The 24,494-nt window shown below is 36.3% G+C and overlaps 1 protein-coding gene across 1 annotated transcript in view; it reads left to right on the top strand.

The window, feature by feature from the left end:
• CNTNAP4 (contactin associated protein family member 4) overlaps positions 1-24,494 on the top strand; it is a 246,442-nt gene that overhangs the window by 161,657 nt on the left and 60,291 nt on the right. Inside the window, exons 5-10 of the mRNA XM_074856318.1 lie at positions 4,195-4,398; positions 4,570-4,754; positions 6,733-6,876; positions 9,361-9,619; positions 16,915-17,064; positions 21,100-21,271. Coding sequence (XP_074712419.1) covers positions 4,195-4,398; positions 4,570-4,754; positions 6,733-6,876; positions 9,361-9,619; positions 16,915-17,064; positions 21,100-21,271 — 1,114 coding nt within the window. The remainder of the gene's footprint in view (positions 1-4,194; positions 4,399-4,569; positions 4,755-6,732; positions 6,877-9,360; positions 9,620-16,914; positions 17,065-21,099; positions 21,272-24,494) is intronic.

Genomic DNA, 24,494 nt, shown 5'->3' on the forward strand with positions numbered 1-24,494 from the left:
AGGCATCAAGGAAGTGTGGACATGCATGGGAACAACAAACCAGGGCTGAAGTGCAAGCACTTTAACTTCTCAAGTGCAAACATACAAAGTGCTGCTTTGGGAGCAACATAATGGAGGAACTTTTCACACTTTTTTCTGAGAAATCAACACAAGTGGATGCCTTTCTGAAGTGCCTGTATGCTAATGCACACAGCATGGGGAACACAGAAGAAATTGAGGTCTTCATGCATTTGAAAGACTACGATCTCATCACCACCATGAAGACATGGTGGAATAGTTCACACGACTGGAGTGGTGCCATAGACGAATACAGGCTGTTTAGAAAGGACTAGCCGGGACAATGAGGAAAGGCACTTAACATTTCTGTGAACAAGCAGCAGGGGTGCATGGAGCTCTGCCTGGGGACAGATAATGAGGCAGCTCAGAGTTTATAGATTAGGATTAGAGGACAGACCAAAGGTGGTGGCCTTGTGGTGGATGTCTGCTACAGACTGCCTGATATGGGAGAAATGGATGAGGCCTTCTTCAGACAACTGGAAGAAGCCTTAGGTTCACAGACCTTGGTCCTTATTGAAGACTTTAATCACCCTGATATCTGCTGGTGGGACAACATAGCAGCATATAAGCAATTCATGAGTCTTCTGGAATTCTTTAATGATAACTTCCCAACACAGGTGATCAAGGAGCCGACAAGACAACACACTTTACTGGAACTTATACTTGCAAACAAGGAAGAACTGATGGTGGGTGTGAAAGCTGGGGCAGCCTTGGCTGCAGCAACCATGAGACTGTGATGTTCAAGATCCTGAGATGGGAATAAGGCAAATAGCAGGATCACAGCCCTGGACTTTGGGAGAGCAGGCTTTTTCGTGCTCAGCGATCTGATTAGAAGAGTGACATGGGAGGTGGTCCTGAAGACATGAGGGAACCACAGAGCCGGTTGATTTTCAAGGATCATTTCCTCCAAGCTCAAGAATGGTCTATCCTGACAAGCAGGAAATCAAGCAAAAGCAGCAGGAAATCTTCATGGATGAGCTTATGAATAAAAGGAAATGTACAAGAGATAGAAGCAAGGTCAGATGACTCAGGAGGAGTACAGAAACGTTGAGCATGAGGGTGTGGTTAGGAAAGCAAAGCCATATGGATTTGAAACTCGAAAAGGTCATGGAAGACAACAAGAAGGGCTTCCAAAGGTATATTAGGAGCAAAAGGAAGACCAGGAAAAACACAGGCTCACTGTTGAGTGGGGCAGAGAATGTGGGGGCAAAAGACATGGATAAGGCCAAGGTACTCAATGACCTTTTCACCTTGGTCTTTGATGGTAAGACGTGTCTTCAGGAATCCCAGATCTCTGAGGCCCACAGGAAAGACTAGACCAAGAGAGACCCTCAGTGGAGGAGGATCAGGCTATGTAACATTTGGACCAGTTGGACATATAAACCCATGGACCAATTGGGATGTACCTGAGAGTGCTGAGGGGACTGCCCACAGTTATTCTGAGGTCACATTTGTTTACGTTTGAAAGGTAGTGGCAACGGGGAGAGGTTCCTAAAGACAGGAAGAGACCAGATGTCACTCCTATCTTCAACAAATGCAAGAAGGAATACCTGGGGAACTACAAACTGGTCAGCCTCATGTCAATCCCTGGGAAACTGAAGGACCAAATAATCCTAGAAACCATTTCCAAATATGTAAAAGATGAGGAGATTGTTGGAAATAGCATGGATTTATGAAAGGGAAGTCATGTCTGACCAAACTAATACCCTTTACAGTGATATAACTGGCTTGGTGAGTAAAAGGGAGTGTTTGGTGTTGCTTGTCTTCAGTTTAGCAAGAGTTTGGATGCTGTTTCCCATAATGTCCTCATAAACAACTGATAAGTATAGGCTATTTAGGAGGACAATGAAGTGAACTGAAAACAGACTGAACTGCCTGACAGAAGGGGTTTTGATCAGTGGCACGAAGTCAAGCTGAGTCTGTTCACTTGTGGTGTATCCCGTGGGTTGATACAGGTTTCAGTGCTGTTTAACATATTCATTAATGATTTGGATGGTGAGGCAGAGTGTATGTGCAGGAAGTTTGCAGCCAGCAAGAATTCGGAGGACTGATTGACACACCAAAGGGTTTTGATGTAATTTAGAAGTACCCAGACAGGATGAAGAAATGGTCTGACAGCAATCTCATGCTGTTCAACAAAGAGAAGTGCAAGATCTTGCATGTGTGGAGGAATAATCCCAGCAAGGGTTTATCAGTACACACTGGGGGCTGACTGACTTTGAAGAAAATGCCATGAGGGTTCTGGTAGGCACCATGTTGACCACGAGCTGGCAACATGCCCTTGCAACACAGGTTGCAAGTTGGCCAACAGCATACTGGACTGTTAAGGAAGAGTGTTGGCAGTAGGTCAAGGAAGGTTATCCTTCCCCTCTATTCAGCTGTGGTAATGAGACCTGTCTGAATTGCTGGGTCCAGTTCTGGGATCCTGTCACATCCCGCTCAGACGAGGGAGACAAGTGACTCAGATTTGCAAATCCCCAATGGAGCAGACAACAAGTCTCCAAGTCCAAACATTTATTAACTACCCACAATGCACTAATTGAACACATGATAATTGGCTAGGTATATAGCAAGTTGTGGCAAAGCAGTACAATATGCCTCGTATTTCTTAATGGGAAAGGGAAAAGAGAGAGATAGAGGGAATGGGGAAATACAGATCATCGGTCTGGGTTTCTGCGTTGATCCCATCAGTGAGGGTTCCAGGAGGCATCCATCTTCTTCGCTTGCATCCGTCTTCTTCACTTCACTGCACTCTCCAGGGCCCCCCCTTTCTTTCCCCCCCCTCCCCCCCCCCCCTTGATTTATACACACTTTCCTTGGGTCTGTCCCCTAGGTCGACCCACATACCTATGTATCCCATGTACGGGGAGGGGTAAGGTGTTTCATGGGATGATGTCATTTGCATGATCATGTTAGCCTTCATTAGCATATTGAGGGGTGTTAACTTTAATATGCATTTTGTGGATAATGAAGCAAAGGTCATTCACCAGATGGATGACCCTTGAAATTTGACCAGGTGCACCAGAGCAGAGCCGTCCTGTCTCCACAGGGCTCCCCCCTCCAGCTGCATCCTGTGTTATTCGGGCAGCCTTATCAGCTTCGACCTCCACAGAATGCACCCTGTGACTCATAGTTTTGTCTTGCGAGTGTTTGAGGCATTTCTTTGATCAGCCTCAACTCTTGCTTTCTCAGGCTGTTTTTCTTAGTTTCTCACAGGCCTGGTTTCTCGTCTCTCACAGATTCCTACTACAAGAAAGACATAGACATACAAAAGCAAATCCAGCAGAAGGCCACAAATATGGTTAAGGGACTGGAACATCTGCCATATGAGTAGAGGTGGAGAGTAGAAGACTCAGGGGGAATCTTACTCACATATTAATACCTGATGGGAGGGTGTGCAGAAGATTGAGCCAGGATATTTTCAGTGTCCAGTGACAGAAGAAACAATGAGCGTGAACTGAAATTCAGTTTTTTACTGTGAGGATGGTTGAACACTGGCATGGGTTGCCCAGAGAGGTGTAGTCTCTATCACTGGAAATACTCAAAACTTGAGTGGACGTGGCCCTAAGAAACCTGCTGGAGCTGACCCTACTTTTAGTGGGGATGTTGGACAGGATGATCTCCAGAAATGCATGGCAACCTTAACCATTCTGTGACTCTGTGATGCCTGTGCTGGAAAACTGATGATACAAAGTCCTGTATTCCAGTACTAAACCTGTAATTCTGTTTAATTAAAGTCCTAATTTGTTTATGATGCCAGCAAAAAAATATTTGATGAAGAGAACCTACTCACAGCTGACATCTTCATTTTAGAAAATACAGTAAGAACAGAAATAGTCAAAGTACTTCATGGCTCCAAGGAAAGGAGGACCTTTAACCATGTGAGATTAGTACTAGATTGGAATAGAAGCCAGACCTCTTCCACTCATCTTGCTTTATTATGTAGTGATAGTATCATCATTAAAATAGGACAGTCTTAACATTTGGGGAAGAACATGAATACCAGAAATAAGCTACACTTCAGCACAGATTAATCTAGGGATATTAGTGGTGGGACTTCATATCATATTGAAGTAGCATGCAACTGTTTCTTTTAGACATAACATTATACATTATCTTTCATTTCTTTACTTCTAGGGTCCGAGGTGGTTGGCTTTGATGGCAAAAGTTGTCTAATTTACACATTTAATCAAAAACTCATGAGTACACTGAAAGATGTGATTTCTCTGAAGTTTAAGACAATGCAAAGTGATGGAATTCTCCTCCACAGAGAAGGACAAAATGGAGACCACATCACCCTGGAATTAATTAAAGGGAAGCTGTCCCTACTCATTAATTTAGGTAACAGCTACAGTCTCATAAAGTCTAATATAGTTCTTAGGTATTATTTGACTAAAACTTCTTTTAATTTGTTAAGGATATTAATGTATAGCATATGATAAACTAGCGGTATATATTTGAATAGTTATATTCTTATATGGAATTAATAGTTTTTATTTTTCTTCTTTCAAGGTGATACTAAAACTCATCCTTCTAATGCCCAAATTAATATTACGCTGGGCAGCCTTTTGGATGATCAACACTGGCATTCTGTTCTCATTGAGCACTTTAACAACCAAGTAAACTTTACAGTGGATAAACACACTCATCATTTTCATGCGAAAGGAGAATTCAGTTATTTGGACCTTGATTATGAGGTGTGAAAATTCCCTTTCCTTTATTACATTTATTAACTTTTTAATGTAAATGCAGTTAAACAAGCAAAGGAGACAGATCTTAAAGAAGTTTCTAGTGCTTAAGACTTTAGAGATTTTCTGTCTCCTAAAGGAATGAATCAAAGAAAAAGAGATGTTCTTAGATTACTAATACTCCACTAGATTTACAACTCAAAATGTTCACAAGACCATCTTTTTAATCTCAGAATTTATTATTTTAATATCTTTGTTTCAGTAGTGCTGCAAATGTGGTAAACAGTATGTAAATACAAGGAATGAGCCCCAATTCAAAGTTATTATTTTATGGCTTGATGAAAATTGCAATAAATCAGCATAAAAGCATTTTATAAATGCTTAGATTAAAACTGAAACTCCTGTTAAATCTGGCAAATGTGCTGTGGAAAAAATCTTGCTTACACAAATGGTAGATTCATGATGAGGAGTAGATGTAATTTGCTGTGACAGTTTCTCACCTATGGTTAAAAATATCACTATTTCACAATTGTAATGTGATTACTGACTGCTTTATGTTTGCCCCTCTCCTGTTTGTTGGATGAGACAATGAGTGATAGAGGAGAGTGTCTGGAAGCTGCAGATCTAAATTACTTTATTCTACTAATTTGAGTTTTTAAGCAGATTAGAGTAAAATTTCATGCTGTTCTGTGTCTGCATTATACCATTTCAAAAATATCATTCACAAGATTAAAGTCATGATTCTGCTTAAAATTTCTGAATCTAAGACACAATGCCAATGCTTAGAGGATCAGACCAATTAAAAAAAAAAAAAGAGGAAAAAAAAGAGAGCAACAAATGTTAGTTTTAATTCATTGGCAAATAGATTTATATTACTAAATAAACCAGTATTGCAAATTTATTTTTCGCCTCTTCCACATGCTGTAGTTTGAAGTTTTACCAATGCAAGGTAGAAAGGAAAGCAAAAGCAGGAAAAAAGCCTAAAAACTTCCAAAAATATATGAACCACTGTATTTAGAATTGCATTCCTGACTATAAAAATATCTCAATTTAATAACTCAATGAAACATGATATATTTAATTTTGTTTTTTTATAAAATGATTTAAAATATTAAGTGAAATTTCAAAATTAAAAGATAAATAGTTTAAACTAACCTTTTCTACAATGTCAGCCAGAATAGCTTTGAAATGGGTGAGTTCAAAAGTTCACTTAAACTGGCATCCTGTTTCTGATGGTGCCCCAGAGTGGAAACATAGACCAAAGTGTAACTCAGCTCACTGTTGTGGCAATGGTTTTCTAAAATAATCTACTGCTTTCTAACAGTTTCTGCCTCAGGGACTTACTAAGACAGAGTGATATTCTTGAATTTAATAGCTCTCAATGGATTTTTATTTTTATTAAATCTTCTAATCTCTTTCTGAACCCAAGTAAACCTATAACATCACATCAAGGAACTGCACAGCCTAAAGATTTTGAGAGGGAATAAGTATCTCCTTTCATTTGTTTTGAATCTGCCCTAAAATAATTTTGTTTGGTGCACTCTTGTTTTCTGTTATGGTAGTTGTGATTTGCACATAGTGGAGAAGTCAGGCTCAAATTTCCTAAAGAAGTTGCCATCGAAATCTCTTCTCACTTTTTGCACTGTCCAGCACAGTCTGCATGTACCTGGGCCTTGTCCTTCTTGGTTTTGCAGCTGTAATGGACCCTGAATACTGATACAACTCTATACTAAGCAACTGTTTGGAGGCATCCTCAGAAGAAAAAAAATGTCAACATTTCAGAATATTTTAAAATATACATATGACTTTATATACACTAATTTTTGTTAGTCTGTTCTTTAAATATGTAGACGTGATAAAAGGAAATAGCCAAGAAGCAGCGGATTCATTATTAGCCAGCCTTTGACTTCTACTCTTACACTATTGGCAAATACTTCCCTTAAAGAAATTACTTAATAGTATCATTGATTTCTCTTCTCTTTCTAAGCTCAGCTTTGGAGGGATCCCAGTGCCTGGAAAATCAGGGACATTGTCACACAGGAACTTTCATGGGTGTTTTGAAAATATTTATTATAATGGAGTGAACATTATTGACCTGGCCAGGAGGCATAAATCTCAGATCTACTTTGTGGTAAGAGATTCATAGTTAAGAAAGAATAAATAAATAAAACAGAGAAAAGAAAAAGACCACAGCCGCTTTCATATGCAACACACAATTCTAGTAAAATCTCTATTGTTTAATGAAAGATAAATCAAGGAATCACCCAATTGGGCTATTTTATATTTGCTGTTGTACAGACTCATCCAGTAGACAAATCAGGATGCACTTTATTATTCATCTCTTTAGCTGATACTTAGATGCATGTGATATCTCACTCTTGTGTGGTATCTCACTGTTGTGCATGTACAAAAGCCAGTGAGTAAAATAAAATATTTCTGAAGTAATTGAAGCTTTGGCATTGTTTTCTGTACCTGACTAGTAAGAACACCAGCAGTACATTTAAAAAACCTTCTATTGCTGAGGACACTGATCCACTCTGTTTTCTCCAGAGCATTATAATTTTGGTAGACAAATTCTGTTTGTCAGTTTATACTGCTCTTTATCTGAAGAGCTGTAGTTTAGGTTGGTGGGTTTAATGCATTTATTGTGACATGGCCAGCAGTTGTATTAGCCAAACCCCTACCATTTAGAGAAACAGTTCTAATAACAAACCAACTTTCTTCTGTGTTACAGAAGGTTTTCTATAAATTTTAGTAAGTCCTTTGGTTTTTTCTGGTAGTACAAGAGCCATCTCTATTTGCAGTATTTATTTATTTATTTATTTATCAGCAGGAAACACAGAGATGTGATGGAAACAATCAGTTCAAAATAATTAACAAAATATGAAATGCTGTCAAGTTCCAAATCTTTTGATTTGGACTTCAGTTCAGAATATGAACAATCAAATTTGGTTCTCTGTCGCAGAAAAAATGGATGACAGGCATCTCTTTTCATGTGAAGCTCATCTGAAATATTCCATAATTAATGAAACTCATACCTCCGTATAATATCCTGTCCATGATGCTGATGGATGTTGGGGAGAGGGTAGTCATAGAGGCTCTGTGTGGACTAGTGAAAGGGGAACTATGAAATTATTGTCATAGGAAATTTCATCACCTTCATCTCAAATGATTTAAACTGTTGTGCTACTTTCAAAGCTAGGACATGTTTTATAATGTAAATGTGCCAGAAAGTATCTCTGTTACCATTGAATCCTTGTTAAATAGTCACTTTACTGGTCTGATACAGTATTAGGCACCTGTCCAGATAGCATGGAGGAGAAATCTGCAGATGGTAAGCTTTTAGCATTTAACTAGGTTTATTAATCTGATGACTAGCTTTTCACTGTGGGTCAGTTCAGTTGACTATTAATTTCTCTACAGCTGAATTCATAAGACAGAGCTTTTATTTATTTATATATTTTCCTTGAGGAAAATGAAAACTGGTAAACTTTAATGTCTTGCCATGCCAGAGGCTAGTGAGTATTTTTATTAAATTGATTTTTTTAACTTTTTGCTATAAGGTCAAAGTTTTATGTATATTCAAAAGTTTAAAAGCTCTTTGTGTTGAACAGAAATTAAATGTACTTTAAATTCTAAACAATCAAACCTTTCATTAATCATCCTTACAGAACCAATTAGTTATAGTTCAAATGCTGTCACTAGACAAGTCACTAGATCAAAGTGCATATTGTATCACTATCAAGATTCATAAACTATTAAGTAACTCTGACACCAGATGCAAAAAATGCATTATTCCCATTCCAGTCTTCTTATCTATATCACTCAGTACAACCACAGATGCAGGTTAAGCTCAGGGTTTGTCAATGAACTCATAAACAAGTTTATTTAGGTCCCTAAGAACCAGTGATTTCAGAAGCATTCAAGCACAAATTAAAGGCTAGGTGCCTAAGTAAAATACTTGATCTGGTCCACATGAGCCTGCTTGAAAACACGTTTTCTTCTGATTTATGAAGTATGTGTTTCCTGTTTGTAAGCAGCAAGAGTTTATATGTAGAATTTTCTCTGACTATTTGTGGAAACAAATATTGGGGGCAGGGCACATCTCCAGTTGCATTGATCTGGAAAGACTGCTCCTTGGTCTGGCAAATGTTTTTTTTCTCAAATTTAACACTGCCTTAAACAATCAGTACCCAATCTCTGCATACAAGAATTTAGACCCGTGTAAATCTTTATACCAAACTTTGCATTCAGTGGCATTTTATCTGACATTCAGAAATTTGTCAAGTCCCTAATCCTTCCTGAGGCTGAGCCAAAATAGAAACAAAGCAGGACTGTCTAACTCCTGCAGGATCTTACCTCATTCACTCAAAGGTCCTTGCCAGTCTTTGCTCAGGCAGATATGTCTTTTCTGGTCAAACAACTAGGTAAACATTTCACAAACTGTTGGTGTTCTTATGTATTTGTACTTGATTCTTCGACTAACACATTCTAGTATTAAAAATATCAGGTTCTATGCACAATGTTTTGAAACTCTGTAGTTTCCATACAAAAGTTCTCATGATTGTTTTTTCCCAAATGTTCCTAATGCCATATTTACTTCATTTATTTCTAGGGCAATATGTCCTTCTCATGTTTAGAGCCACAGGTGGTTCCTGTTACATTTCTGAGCTCCAGTAGTTACCTGGCACTGCCAGGCACATCAGGGCAAGAAGAAGTATTCATCAATTTCCAGTTTCGCACCTGGAACAAGGAGGGACTTCTATTATCTAGTAAACTACACGCTTCAGGTGGTTTCCTCTTATATCTGAGTGATGGAAAAGTTAAAATCAGTCTTCATAAACCAGGAAAAACACTGAGTGACATCACTGCAGGTAACAGAAATGAAGAAAAAAAATCCAAGATTCCTACGCATGAAAAAATAGATTAATATAAAGTAATTTAAATTAGTACCTACATTCTTGACTTAGTTTTATGAATAGTATGTGTGTAACTATGCTTTATTTGTGTGTATTTTAATCCCAAATGTTTCTGAATACTTTATTTTCTCACAAACGTGTATCTATGTTTTTTCCCCACTATTGAGTAGAAGTTACTTGCAATAATATAGGCTGCAAAGTTGAGTCCTTAGCTTTACCTACATACAGTATGTACAGCTCATGTATAATCTGGGAAATGTGAGACATCTAAGCAACTTTTTCAGTTGTGAAGAATAAACAAGTTAATTTCTTACTCTGTCAAGCAAAACCATTTGTCACTGTCTTCACAAGGCATCAAGTAACTAATTTTTCTTTAAAGTTATACATTATTATAAATATTATATTTGTCATTTTCTAGAGGTCTCAATTACAGAACTGTCCATTAAATTTGGAGAGTGGATGCCCAATACCAGGTTGTATTCCAGAAAGCTGGGGCAAGTTTGAGTATACATTTAAAAAAAAAAAAAAAAAAAAAAGGACAAAAAGAACTGGAGACATTGAGGAGACTGAATAATAGTGAGCTAAAGGTTCACTTTTGTAGTCAGACACTGAATTGAGACTAGATCATCTACTTTTGGTAGTGTGCACTGCTGGACAGCCCTCAGGGTGGAGCTGAGATTTCCAGAAAGCATACCTCTAGTCTTCATCTGAGTCATTTCCCTGTTGGTAAACAAATACATAAGGACAAGAGGATGAGCCAAATAGAGTAAGATACAGTCATGTTAGAGAGTATGCAACTGGGACTCTGAGAAGCAGCTCCCAGCTTTCACTTTCACTCAGTTTGGGAGCAAGAGGACTCCCTCTTTCACAAAGAGGCTCCTCAGTTTTTCTGCGTGTTGTTAGCATTTGATGAGAAAACAGCAAGACTGCTGGCCCAGCCAGGAATCTCCTTCTTTCATGAAATGTGAGAGCAGGACGTAGCCAACAACATCTCCATCTTCCCTGACTTTTTAAAAAATGGTAAGAAGCAGTAATATCAGGATGTGATAATATCAATATGCTCACCTAGCAGCACTTTGTCAGCAGTATACTATGCTCTGACACTGCATGCATCACAGCTGCTTCGGAGTTTCTCATCCTTTATGGAAACAAATTGAATTTTGCCTCTTTCTTGTAGAAGGACAAAATAATCATTCCAGAATGAGTTCTCAGACAGGAAAAACAGGAGTACAGAGATTAGGTGGATAAATGGGTTCCAGAGAATATATGAAGATGAGGAAATGAAGCTAGGATTGAAATGGTTTCTGTATGGGCAGCTGGAGGAATATGTTCTAGGTAATTTGGCTGCAGAAAACACAGTGATGATATCGAAAACATCTGTTGATCCTTGATTTATTCTGAACTGTACACAATCATATATTTCATGTTTCATGTCCATGAAGCAGGAATATTATCAGTGAAAAAGAAGCCAGGTTAGTTCCAGTAATGTAATGTGTAAATTGAATTAACAGGTGAATAAGAAGTAGGAAAACTGCATTGCGTACTGGTACTGAGAAAACAAGTTAAGGATTTGACTGTATGAAGAATTTAATCTTGTATAGAGTATATTCACTGGAGTGATAGGAACCACAACAAAGGCATCTTTCACTGGATTTTTCAAGCCAGAATATAGAGAGCTTAATGACGTTGTTTAGTGCTAGTTTGTCTTGAGCAATAACAAATACATTAAGTAAACTAAGAAGTTACTGAAATTACAATAAATAATAATTATCATAAAAATTAAAGCCCCCAAATCTCTTTTGGAACCCACAGTATTAAAAAAGTTATGTAAAAGAGGAAGAAAATTTCATTTAAAAAAATAGTACAAACACAAAATAAGAATCACTTACCTAAAACATTCACAAATCATGGACTTGGCATGTAAGGCAAAGAGATCAAAGTAGAGCCAAGTAGAGCAAAGAAACAGCCACAGGATTTGAAGATGAGACCTCCTTAACCTTAGTTCTGTGCCCTTGTTTCTTTTAGACTGAATCCTTACTTAAATTCCTGATACAAAATGGAGATTTCTTTGAGGGGGAAAAAAAAAAGAAAAAGTTAAACATAACTCCGAAGCTCATTATGTTTCTACAGGTGTATAATGATTAAAAGTAAACTTTTAAACAGTTGATTATTTTAACTCAGGAGAAGACTGTAAGCCAGTAATGACCACGGATAATGTTGAAATTTACATAAATACTTTGATCTTGTTTCTGTGGGTGATAATAGGATCATCCCTGGTATTTGTTATAATCTAAAATAACTGATGCACAGAGAGTACTGTTTTAATTACAAGAGGTTTCCCTAGGCTCACCATTTGAAAATGTCAGTTCCTTAGTAAGAATGTCAGTGGTATGTAGTTAACAGTGATGAATTTGGGTTTTTAGAGCTATTTTAATTGCAGTTCAATTAGGTGATATACGTTAAAGAAACTATTGCCATGCAGTGTCATTTTAACAGATTAGCTGAAGGTAGTGGCACTTTTAACAGTTGTAAGACTTGCACATAGAGCAATTTATTCAAGTTCAAAATTGCAACACAATACATAACAAATTACCTGAAACACCCCAAAATAAATCTTGACGCTCTGTGCTGAAACAGAATTTAATGTTCTCATGTTATGTTAAGCTCAGTCTTCATAAAGTCTAACAGGATGAATTGTTTGTCTTTGTGAAGACAAAAACTACAGCAAAAGCATCTTATTCTCTTCTGAGAAAGAAGTTATCTAACAAAACCATATGGGCAACTTTTTGTTGAGTTTTCAAAGTGTTTATTGTTGCACTCACTGAAACAATTCAAGACTGTGTTTGGGGTTTGAGTAATCAAATTATGGATGGCTGGACAGATTTGTTCCCCTACAGGCAGGGATTTATGATCTGACTGTCACACACACACATGATATTTGATAATTAAATCAGAGCATACTTTTTTGTGCACAGTTCATTATCATGTGTTTTTTAAAGAATTGTTCAACCATATAAAACTGAGGAGAATGGCATATTAATTAATGAGTGATTAAGTTATAATAAGCCATATCCTTCTTTTACAGAATGGTTGCTTAATATCTCTCCCTCGTAGCCTCTTTTGCAAGCTGGTCATCAAATATTCGCAAAGAAATAACATAGATTTAAAAAAAGAAAAAAAAACAAAACACAAAAACCCACAAAGTTAATTTGCATTGAATGATGAGACCAAATTGAATTACAACATGTATAAATGTTTGAGTTCTTATTACTCAGTTTTGTCATACGACCCTGTCTTTCTATGCAGCTTTTAATTAAGTGATGTTAACAATCATTGCATTTGGTGGTTATACTTCAGAATAATTTACAAACTGCTTTCTCTAAATAATTTTTTGGTTTGTTTCTTACTGATCTCCTGATAGGCTATATACATTGTCTTTTTATATATTTGTTCCTAAGGCTGGATGTCATTGTTCTGCAAGACCTGCCACCAATCTTTTTTTTAGTACTTAGATATTAAAATGATGGAGGCACTACTAAAGAGAATAAATAGATATCTTGTTTAATAGCTACCTTATTATGCACTAAATGTTTAATTGCTATTTTTTCCTCACTTGTTCCTGATAAAACATTTTTAAAAGTCCTAGTAGAACACCAGACAAAATAATTTTCAGTTGGAATGGAAATGTTAGCAGTCCGTTGGCCTCCACATTTATATGTCATACCACTCTGTGGCTTTGCACAAGCAAATGTGAATCAAATCAAGGCTGCCAATTTGAAAGCTACAATGAGCTGTCTTGTGCTCCCACCGTGGCATTCTTCAGTCCCCAGGCTTAATGAAAGGGACTTTTGGGAAGTCTTAACTTGAGATAGATGAACATAATTTAGTATCTCTAATCATGCCAGCCTATATGAAGAGGAGATAAAATATCCATCCCAAAATCATTTAGTAAGTCAGTATGATGAACTCCAGTAAACAAACCAAAAAGTGCAAAATTTGTACAATCCAGTAACCAAAGTATTTTCTACTTCAGTCATTCATTCAATCTCCTTTATGTTAGGGCATTCTCCTACCTACCTTGACAGTCAAATATTGCAATATTTGGAGCATGGTTTTCTCACCAGAAAAAGAAGTTACTAAAGCAGGATGCAAAACTAAGAATTAAAAGCAATTATCCTTGCAACAGTTGAAATGAAATACAGAATTTATTGTTAGATTCAATATCTTCGGTAATGACATAGATAGTGAGATTGAGTACATCCTCAGCAAGTTTGCTGATGACATTAAGCTGTGTGGTGCGGTTGACACACTGGAGGGAAGGGATGTGCCATGCAGAGGGACCTTGACAGGCTTGAGGAGTAGGCCCATGTGAACCTCATGAAGTTCAACAAGGCCAAGTGCAAGGTCCTGCACCAGCGTCAGGGCAATCCCCAATATCACTATAGACTGGGGGAAGAATGGATTGAGAGCAACCCTGCAGAGAAGAACTTCCACCCCAGAAGTGTTCAAGGTCAGGTTGTATGGGACTTTGAACAACCTGATCTAGTAAAAGACGTCCATGCACATGGCAGGGAGGTTGGATTAGATGATCTTTAAAGGCCTGTTCCAGCCCAAACTATTCTATGATTATCTGATTCTATGGTTACTGAAGGAAAAGATCATATACTGCAGAGATGTGATTGAGGAGAGCATCATTCACTTGAAGTACCTCTACAAATAAGGAAACTCCTTGCTTAATTTTAGAGATGAGGTGAAAGAAGGTGGAGCATTAGGTAGCTGGAGATGGAGGTTAAAAAGATGGAAATAAGTAAATAGGGAAATAATTCCTTTTTAAAAATTTATTTTCTGAAATGGTTAATCATAGAAACACAATGTGACAAGTGCCATTATAGACTATATGTATTTTACAATTTAGTTTCTTATTGGAGGGCAATTCTATAATAATTTATAGAAGAAAACTAATTATATTACTGGGAATTGGGAAAAAACCTTTCTCAAACTTAATTTTCTGTGCTTTAAAAAATACATTATTCATATTCTTTGTTTTAGCATACCTGTTATCTCTCTGATGAAAGACTATAGATGTTCAGTGGTATAAAAAAACCTAAGGATGCTTTATCTGTTTGTCATCCTTTATAACTTTTTTTTGAAGCTAGTTAAACTTCTTGATATATTTGATCAGTTCCTGCTGTAAAATAACACTGAAAAAATAGGATAGATGAATAACAGTGCTTGTTAAGTCTAGAAACTTCATTATATATGTATATATGTGGCACATCTATGTCCGTGATATTGCAAGGCAGCAATAATATTTTTCTAATGCTTTATCTACTCTGTTTTTTAAATGTCTGTTACACACCATATTATCTACTCAAAATATAACTAGAGCTAAAATGGCTAGCCTTTAAGGCATTTTCTTGATCCTCAGCTCAATAGTATGTCAGCCCTAACATAAAATACACAAGCCTGAAGGCTGCCGTAAGTTATATTAACTGCCACCAGTACAAAGGGACTTCTTCAGCAGTTGGTCATCTTGAAAATATAGAGAAATTCTAGTCACTCTCTCCATATTGTCTGTAGGGCTATGTAAATCCTTGTTACCAAAAGATTACCCCTCTAACAGGTGACCTTTTAGTAGTCAGATGTAATAGCATTAATACTGTTTTATATTGTGTGGGACAAGGTTTCCCATTTTTATTTTAGTAAAAAGTTACCTCTATAAATATTATGGAATTTTACAGAAGTAGAAAATACACCTATTTACTCAGAAAATTAGTGATAGCTTTAGTGCTGATTATTTACTCTGTTAGCATACTGCTCCTGTTAGCAAACTCAAATGCCACTTCTCATAGAAGACTGCAACCAAAATAAGTAATGGTCAGAATGGTATCAGAAAACCTGTGACTGCAACCCTGTGCTGTCTGCCATTATGTTAGAAAGGTGAATTGTTCCTGAAAGTGCAAAACAAAGATAGGAAGACCTGTTAGCCATAGATTTTATATAATTCCATCGACGCTGTGGAAAAAAAAAAATGTTTGTTTCTTGTTATGAGGTCCCTAATAAATATAGTGGTTGAAGTGAGGAAACAAATAATAGAAAAGGTGTATAAGACTAATATTGTATTAAATATATTAGAGATGTTTTCTAGATGATAATTTATCTGAATTTATAATGCAATTCTGAGACTTATCTCTTGATTGCTGATCTTGTGTTTAGACAGTGGTAGTTAATAAATGGATCCTAGTTAGGATGTAATTTGAACTTTCTCATCTTTCTATTTTTATTTCTTTTCCTTCTTTTTGAACTAATCAGTTAATTGCTGGACTATTTATCTAGAACATACAGCACATTCTAGAAAAGAGTATTTAAATATATGACATTTCAAGAGTGAAATAACAGATCGCAAATCATAGGCACTCCACAGTTGAGAAATTCATAATTCAAAGGCTGTGTTCTTTGCTTTTCATTGAAAAGTATTTCTGTTCTGAAGAACACTCAAGAATATGATTGACTTAAAGCACTTCTTAAAGGTAATAATGTGCTTACATAACGCCATGTATAAAATTTATTTCAGTATATATGTAAGTTCTTTCTAGAATTAGGGCTTTAGGTTTATTACTTTGTGGCATCTTACACCTACATAGCTAGAGGCAGTGTAAATTGGTGTTAGAGGCTAAACTCTCAGCAAATTTTCCCATTTCCAATAAAAGAGACAACTGAAAGAAAAATAATTTTATGACATTGACATGACAGTTGCTGAAGCTTTTAGCATCTACGGGATTTTTCTGTTTTACTGGGTTGTAATGTAATGACTATCTTTGATTTTAAATGATGAAGAAATGCTTTGTAATAGTGCAGTAGAAATGTGTATTATGTGTAAAATACTGTATCAGCCATCACAATGATATCTTAACGATAAGCTCCTTAGATTGGGAGGATACTTTTCATAGTCACTACATTAAATTGATGTATTACTGATAATTAGGAGTATTACAACAGTAAGGCTTATTCACTGAAGTACTTTTTTTTTTCTTTATCAGATGTGAAGCAAGGGAATGGACAAAGGTTCTGTCTTCACAAAAGATATTTGTGTTATTTATTAATTTTTTTTTTCTTTCATTATCACTTGGAGTTTTTATGTGGGCTATGACTGCTCTACCCATGTCTCTTCTTTTCAAGTCTGTAACATTCAGGTAGTATAACAAATAATGGATGTTTATACTTTGTTTTGATTTTTATTTTCCTTCCAGGTGCTGGATTAAATAATGGCCAGTGGCATTCTGTATCCTTCTCTGTCAAAAGGAATCGTATCAGTGTAGTAGTGGACAATGATGTGACCTCGTCTGCTTATGCCTCCATACCTCTGCAAATTTATTCAGGAGATGCTTTCTACTTTGGAGGTGAAATATGTTGTTTATTTATGCTGGCAATATCTCACAGTTAAACATCAATTTTTCCTGACATATCTATTCAAATGACAAAAACTATTTGGCTCACATCAGGTCTTCTTTACCTAGCTTGGATATGTCTCAAAGAATCTGTTTTTCAGGTGTTGCTATGATGTTTTTGAGTTATAAATTTTATAATGTTGGGTAGAATAAATTACCACCCTAAATCCTTGGTCACTTTAGAACGTATTTTTCTGCTATCATTCTGATAATTCTATATATAGTCTGGCTAACAATCAATCAGACACACAAAGGTCTCTCTTCTTGCACGCTCATTGTGTTGCTAAATCAATTTTTGTGAGAATCTTCCACTGGGGTGATGCTTTCACCTTAAGTGAATGCTTGCTTACTTGTGCAAATATCCTCTTCACATGATACACACTTAATTTTTTTCATTTTTTTACTACATGGACACTACGTTTGGAGAATATAACTTGTGTCTAAAAACTACATTTAGGTATCTTCATTTCCCTACGAATATCAACAATTATCTGTCACCAATTTTTTTTTTTTTTTTATATGAACTCCACTGGAAGTATCTCATTCTCAATTGAGTGTCAGATTTTTCACCAGAAATTGCAGGATTTATTTTACCATTTTATTGTAGAATGCTGTAAAGAATGTAGTTAGACCTGTAATTAATTTCTCTAACTGTGTGTGGTGCTGAAAATTTACTGTGCTTCTATTTGGACTTTTGCAAGTCCATGAATTGTCGTTCTTAAAGCTATATATCAATTAAATAATAATCATTTTCCTTTAGAAAACAAGCAAGAATTTTGAATAGTTTGGTTCCTCACCAGTGTAAAACACTTTGAGAATTTATTTACCTATTTCATTTTAATTTTAGTTCATTTTCTGTTGTATACTTCTTAAAAACATATCTATACTATTCGTGTTGTTGTACACTCATTTGAATAGATTTACTAGTTTCAACTGTCAGTTTGCTTTCCTGTATAGTAAACCTCTGCACTGTCTTTACAGGACTTCAGAAACTATCCATTAGCTCTGTGGAATAGAGAAATGTCTTAAAAGTCACTGCTTCCTATCATCATGAAACAAGAAGGTCTTGGAATGCTGTGAACCAGAATGCTGTATTGTTTGACAAAGATCAAAGAATGGCCCTTGTGCATCATTCCAGAAGCAATATTATCCTTTGGAAGAAAACAAAACAAACAAACAAAAAAACATTAAGGCATATTTTGTCACGCAGTGTTCCACTACCGTTGGGAAAAACTGCTTAATGGACATGGTTTAAATCAAAACAGGATCAAAGCAGTTTACTGATTTATTAACAATGTTTAATTAATTGGCAATCGGTGAACAAAGCTTTTCAGGATCAGTAGTACAATAGACAAACCAAAATATGAGATATCTACAAAATGTTATTCATAAGTTGGGTAGGACATCCAGACATTGTCTAGTCCAACCCTCCATTCTAAACAAGTCTGACTACATCAGGACGTACAGGGCTGCGACCACTCGAACCTTCAACGTCTCCAAGGATGGAAATCTCATAACTCCTCTGGTCATACTGTTCTTATTTTGACCACCCTCAGGGTAAAATCACTTCTTGCTAATTTCTGATCAGTTTGCTGTTTTTTTACTTTTATCCTTTCTCTCTTGTGCCATCACTGTGCACTTCTGGAAAAAGTCTCCCTTCATCTTCTCTGTCAGATATCTTATCAGATAGCTTTATCTTCTCGTCTTAAGACTGAACGTGTTCAACTCTCTCAGCCTCTCCTCATACTACACCATATGCATTCAGCTCGCTGATCATCTCAGAGGCCCCTACTGAACTCACTTGAGGATGTCGATGTCTTCCTGTACTGAGGAGTCCAGAACTACAGCACTCCAGATGAGGTCTCACAAGTGCCACATAGAGGGAAGGACCACTTCCCCAGATCTGCTGTCTGCACCCTTGAAATACAGCCCAGAATGCCATTGGCCTTCTGTGCTGCTGTGCTTCCTGGCTCATGGTTCACCTGTTGACCACCAGGACCCCAGGCCTTTCTCTATGGATCTAGGCAGTCTTCCTCCAGCTTGGATAGTTGCATGGACTTGTTTCATCTCAGACTACAGACCTTAACTGTGTTCTTACTGAACTTCATGGCATTCCTTTCAGCTTATTTCTCTAGCCTGCCCAGGTCCCTCTGAGTTGCAGCACTGTCCTCCAACATTTGACTCCTGCTCTCAATTTGGTATCAGTCACAGTCTTGATGAAAGTGCATTCTGTCCCATCATCCAGGTTATTAATGAAGAAATTAAATAGCATAGCTCGCAGTACTGATCTCTGAAAGACCCTCTGTTCACTGACCATCAGCTTGACTCTGCTTATCTCACCCCTATCTCATCAATCTGGTGATAGGGAGACTATAGAAAACTGGGGTTTGGTAAAGTCAGGGTATGCACTGCTCTCCCTTTGTATACAGTGCCCATCACCTCAGCAAAGAAAACAAAGACCTTGATCAGGCATGATAAGTTTACCTTGAAGCTAAAGTTATCCAGTTACCTTCTTGTCCTTCACATGTTTAGAAATGGTTTCTAAGAGGATTTGCTCCATGAACTTGCCAGGGACTGCAGTAAAGCTGACTGGCTTTTAGTTTCCTGAGCCCTCCTTCTTGAAGATGGGTGTAACATCTGCCTTTTCCAGTCATCAAGAACACAAAGTCACCAAATTGCCAAGACCTTTTCAGGATTAAAATGATAATGGCTTTACAATGTCAATTGTTGCAATGACATTGGCCAGCTCCTGCACTACCCTCAGGTGCCCCTTGGACTATTTCTTCCTTTATTGTGGGTACTGCTTCCCTTCTTCATCCTCTGCTAGGACATGAGAAGCCTCAGAGTTAGTTTTACCAGTGAAGACTGAAGGAAAAAGGTCTTGTACAAATCAGTTCTTCCTAAGATCCTTATCACTAGGTCTCCTGCTCCATGGAGTAGTGCACCCATAATCTCCTCAGCCTTCCTTTTGCTACTGTTGTACCTATAGAAATCTTCTTGTTGCACTTCACCTTCCTTGATAGTTTTAACTCTGCCTGAGGTCTGGATTTCTTAACTGCATCCTTAGACATGCAGGTAATGGCTTCATATTCCCCTCCAAATTGCATGTCCCTGCTTCCACATTTTGTGTACTTTCTTCTATTTGTAGTCACTCAGGAGCTCCATGTTTCTGTTTCCAGGCCTTCTGCCACACTTGCTTAACTATACTGATATCACTATGGACTTTTGTTATGCTCCAAAGAGCTTTTTGTTGAAAAATACCCAGCCCTTTTGCTCTCCAAGGCAATTTCCAATCAGATCCTTAAAACAGGTCCTGAACAGATCAACATTGGCTATTCAGAAGTCCAGGGTTGTAATTCTGCTTTTTTCCTTGCTCTCTTCTCTGTGGATCATAAACTCCACAGCCTCGTGTTTGCTGTAACCAAGACTGTCCGTGACTGTCACATTTTCAACCATTTCTTCCTTGTCTAGGAGTAGCAGGTCCAACACAACATCTCTCTTAGTTGTGTCATTGATGTTCTGTGTCAAGAAGTTTTCTTCAGTACTTTCCAGAATCTGCTGGACAGCTTAATAAATTAAAATCATTGCACTTAGTAACTAGTTTTTGTCTTATTTGACTTCAGCTTTGACTTAAAACTTGTCCAAATCATGTGCACCTCGTATTGTAACCTAATATTTTGTGACTAAGTTCAGTCAGTCAATCTGTTCACATCTTGATTGCATTCATTTCTTTGGAACTGCTGCTTGGGTTATTGTCTACCCAGATTTTTAGTGATGCTTTTGCATATGCTTTAAAAACAGTAAGACTGCACAGATGTATTTCTTTACAGTTGCACCAACCATGCCTAAACAGAAGACCTTCTGAGTAAAGTCTTCCACCCACAAGTTTACAACACTTGGAGATTATCAAAGTTCAGTCTTCTTTTGGAATATATGAATTTTTCAATAAAATATTTATTTCAGCTCCAGGTTTTATGCTTCTTTCAGGGTGCCCTAGCAGTGGAAACATTTCTGAATGTAATACCTCATTTGGTGGCTTTCAAGGATGCATGCGACTCATTTCCATTGGTAACAAAGCAGTGGATATGATCTCAGTTCAGAAAAATGTTTTTGGCAATTTCAGTGACCTTCAGATAGATTTGTGTGGCATTATAGACAGGTAAGAAAATAGTATTTACTCATTTTATTTATTTGAATGTTTTGTTTTCAATACTGTCTTGATGACAACAGAATGCTTACAAAATGGCATGCTACTTCTTTTGTAAGAATTCAAAAATCTAGAATAAATGCAGTATACATAACACAACAATTAGATTTTCATGCACTGCAAATAAAGTTAAAGTAACTGGGGTTAAAATTATCTGATGTTTCCAACAAATTTCAAATATCTTGCCTTCTTTTCAAGTAAAGCTATAGACACAAACCCTCTCCTGTGACATGTAGTCCCATTCACCCTTTGAGAGAAAATATCTTCCTCCTGTAGTGATTTCTACATGTCTTTGGTTGCCCTAAGCTAAAGTAATCAGCATTTTTGCCACTGTGCTCCCAATGGTAGATATCTCTCCTACACCTGAGGGCAAACAGACCACTTATTTGTCTTGGAGTCCTTATAGGAGTCTTTGCATCTCCAGTTCCAAATAGTGAAGCATGACCCAAATTCTGGAGTTATTGATGGCTTTTGTAGTAGAAACAGTGGACCACTAAATGTAATAGTCTTGCACATTTAAAGTGCATGAACAGAAATAAAAATTACTGTTTGCATAGTGGTCTGAATTTATATGCAATAGTAAATAAACTGAAAATAATTCTATTAAATCCATTCTTACATATATATATGAAGAATGTATGTAAGAATGTACATATATATATGTATATATATATACATATATACACAGTTAACTTCTATACAGTATTCTTTACTCACTGGCAGATAGTTGGTTAATCATTCATTTATTTGTTGGGATATAATTTATTAACCTGTTCTTCTTTTTAAACAAAAAAATTTCCTACCATTTTCCTATTTTCTATTTTCTCAGTTCTCCTATGCTTCTCCTAGGCTTAAATTCTTCTCCTATGCTTAAATTATTATGACTCTTTTCAGTCATTGCTCTTCTCATGCTCCTTCATGTAGCATTTTCATTGTATAATATATTTATATCGTTCCATTGCTCATATACCTCTTGGGCATGCAAATAATTCTCTTTACATATTTCTCCTTAATATCTTTTCTCTCAACTCCTTTATCAATATATATCGGTTTAATAACTACTAATTATACATAAACCATTGACAAAATGACTTTAAAGGACACAGTGTCATTCCAAATGCCTCACAAAGTTAGCACATTTAGTCTCTGAGGAGAGAGTACCAGATGAATCTGTCACAATCACATCAAGCCCTACACAGAAACATATGATTGCCTACCAAGAATTATTTCCTTTGGTATCCTGGCAGCAGTATGATGTACAAAAACCAGAATAAATGGTTTTATATATAAAATAAAGCAAAGACACTGACACTGGGATAGTTTTCAAATATTTTTCTCTTTTTTTTTTCTTTAAATTGAAGACTGAAGAAAGAAAAATAATGAAAATTGCAGCAATGAGTTATTCTTTTCAAAATATCTTTTAATCATAGTTTGTAATCATGATAAGCAGATAGTGCACAAAAAATATATTTAGCAGAAAATTGGCATATGAAGTTTGGGGTTTTTTTCCTTTCAAAAGTACATTCATATTCTGGATCAGTGTTCTCTTCTGAATATTACTTTATCATTATTATTAGCCTGCTGCCTTGGTTTTAAATCATATAGCATTTTCAGATGTCATACACTTTAAAGCATATTATCAAGTAATATGTGGTAAATGCTTAATCATCCGGGTTTTTTTCTGGTTTAAAGAGACATGGTGATGAATCCAAAAATTACCTTTTACAGATGAAGTATTAGAAATACTTTTTCTAATATTAGAAATACTTTTGTTAGAAAATTAGTTTCCTCAGAGAAAGCACTGTTCTAAATCTCACTTTGGGTGGGGTCTCAGAATATAATGGAATTATAGCTTCACTTTGATGTAGCAAGTGGCTACTTCCTATTATACATTCTGAAACAGTGAAGCTGTAAAATTTAATGCTAAAAGATTTAAATTATACTCTAAATTGTTTTCATTTCTACTAAAGTTGCTTCAAGCATCATCAATTTCATCTAAGATTTCGTCTTGTGAACACTATTAGGAAAATTAATTAATATGGGCAGGGAGTCAATACAAGTAAAAACCATGTAAATCACTTATTTACTGTTCTGGGATAATGATGTCTTTGTCAAAAAAGAATAAGACAAGAAAAACTGTGACTGAAATACATGAAGGCAGAGCAGTTGTCAGAGAATGCACTGAAAGTCCTGATGGCAGTTGTGTTAGAGATGTATAACTGATGACTAGTCTTACCTGTAGAAAGCAAAATTAAGCATTTATCTTAAGAATTAATACCATGGACATTTATACAATTCCTTCAAATAAATTATCTAATATCAAAGTAATTGTAAGCCCTGTTCCTAAAGTTAATTTCTATGTTCCAGACCAGAGTTCACTGAGACACATATCATCTATGGACTCGTTTTAGAAATACATTCTGTGAGTGAGATAGGAGATACAAGATCAGGTCCTTCAATGTCAAAAATATCACTTATTTCCTTGAAAATAGGTGACCTATATCACGCAATTTATCTAAATTTTACCTGCTACTTCTTTTTTTTTTTTTTATTTTATTTTTATTTTTTTAATTTTACTCCCTTCTCTAAAAACCTCTGCTTATCCTTGTTTATAAACATGAAAGGAAGATAGAATTCTTTGGGAGTCGGGAAGAGTGAATGTACAAAGACTCTGAATTATTCATAGGGCAGATGTATGAACTGCTGGACTTTCTACAATCCTAATTTAATACCCTCCTAAAATTTCTTGAATTAATTAAAAGGTATTTTAAGATCCTGTGAATATTAGTGGGCCTGTTTTATTTTTTCTGTGGTTAATGTCAACAATAAAGCCTTTTTATACTTTGTGAGCTGTATCACATACACACGCATATACACATACACTCACTGCAATCAGAATTTTAACTAATTTCTAAGGTGAAAAGCCAGTAAATAATTGGTTACAATGTGCCACTCTATTTCAATATATTTTCAGTTGTGTTTATAAAAAAGATATTTTTAAATTTTTTTCATCTCATGCAATATTTTATACTCAGGTATAGTGTTGCATTCTTAATCATTAAGCAGTTACAGGCAAATTTTCTTTGTAGTCAACTATTGTAAATCCAGAAGGAAGCCACCAAAATTCTTCAGGTTTCTGCTCATATCACCAGAATGAAAACTGGCTTCACTGGTG

This window comes from Strix uralensis, chromosome Z (assembly GCF_047716275.1).
Source record: "Strix uralensis isolate ZFMK-TIS-50842 chromosome Z, bStrUra1, whole genome shotgun sequence".
Lineage (NCBI taxonomy): Eukaryota > Metazoa > Chordata > Aves > Strigiformes > Strigidae > Strix > Strix uralensis.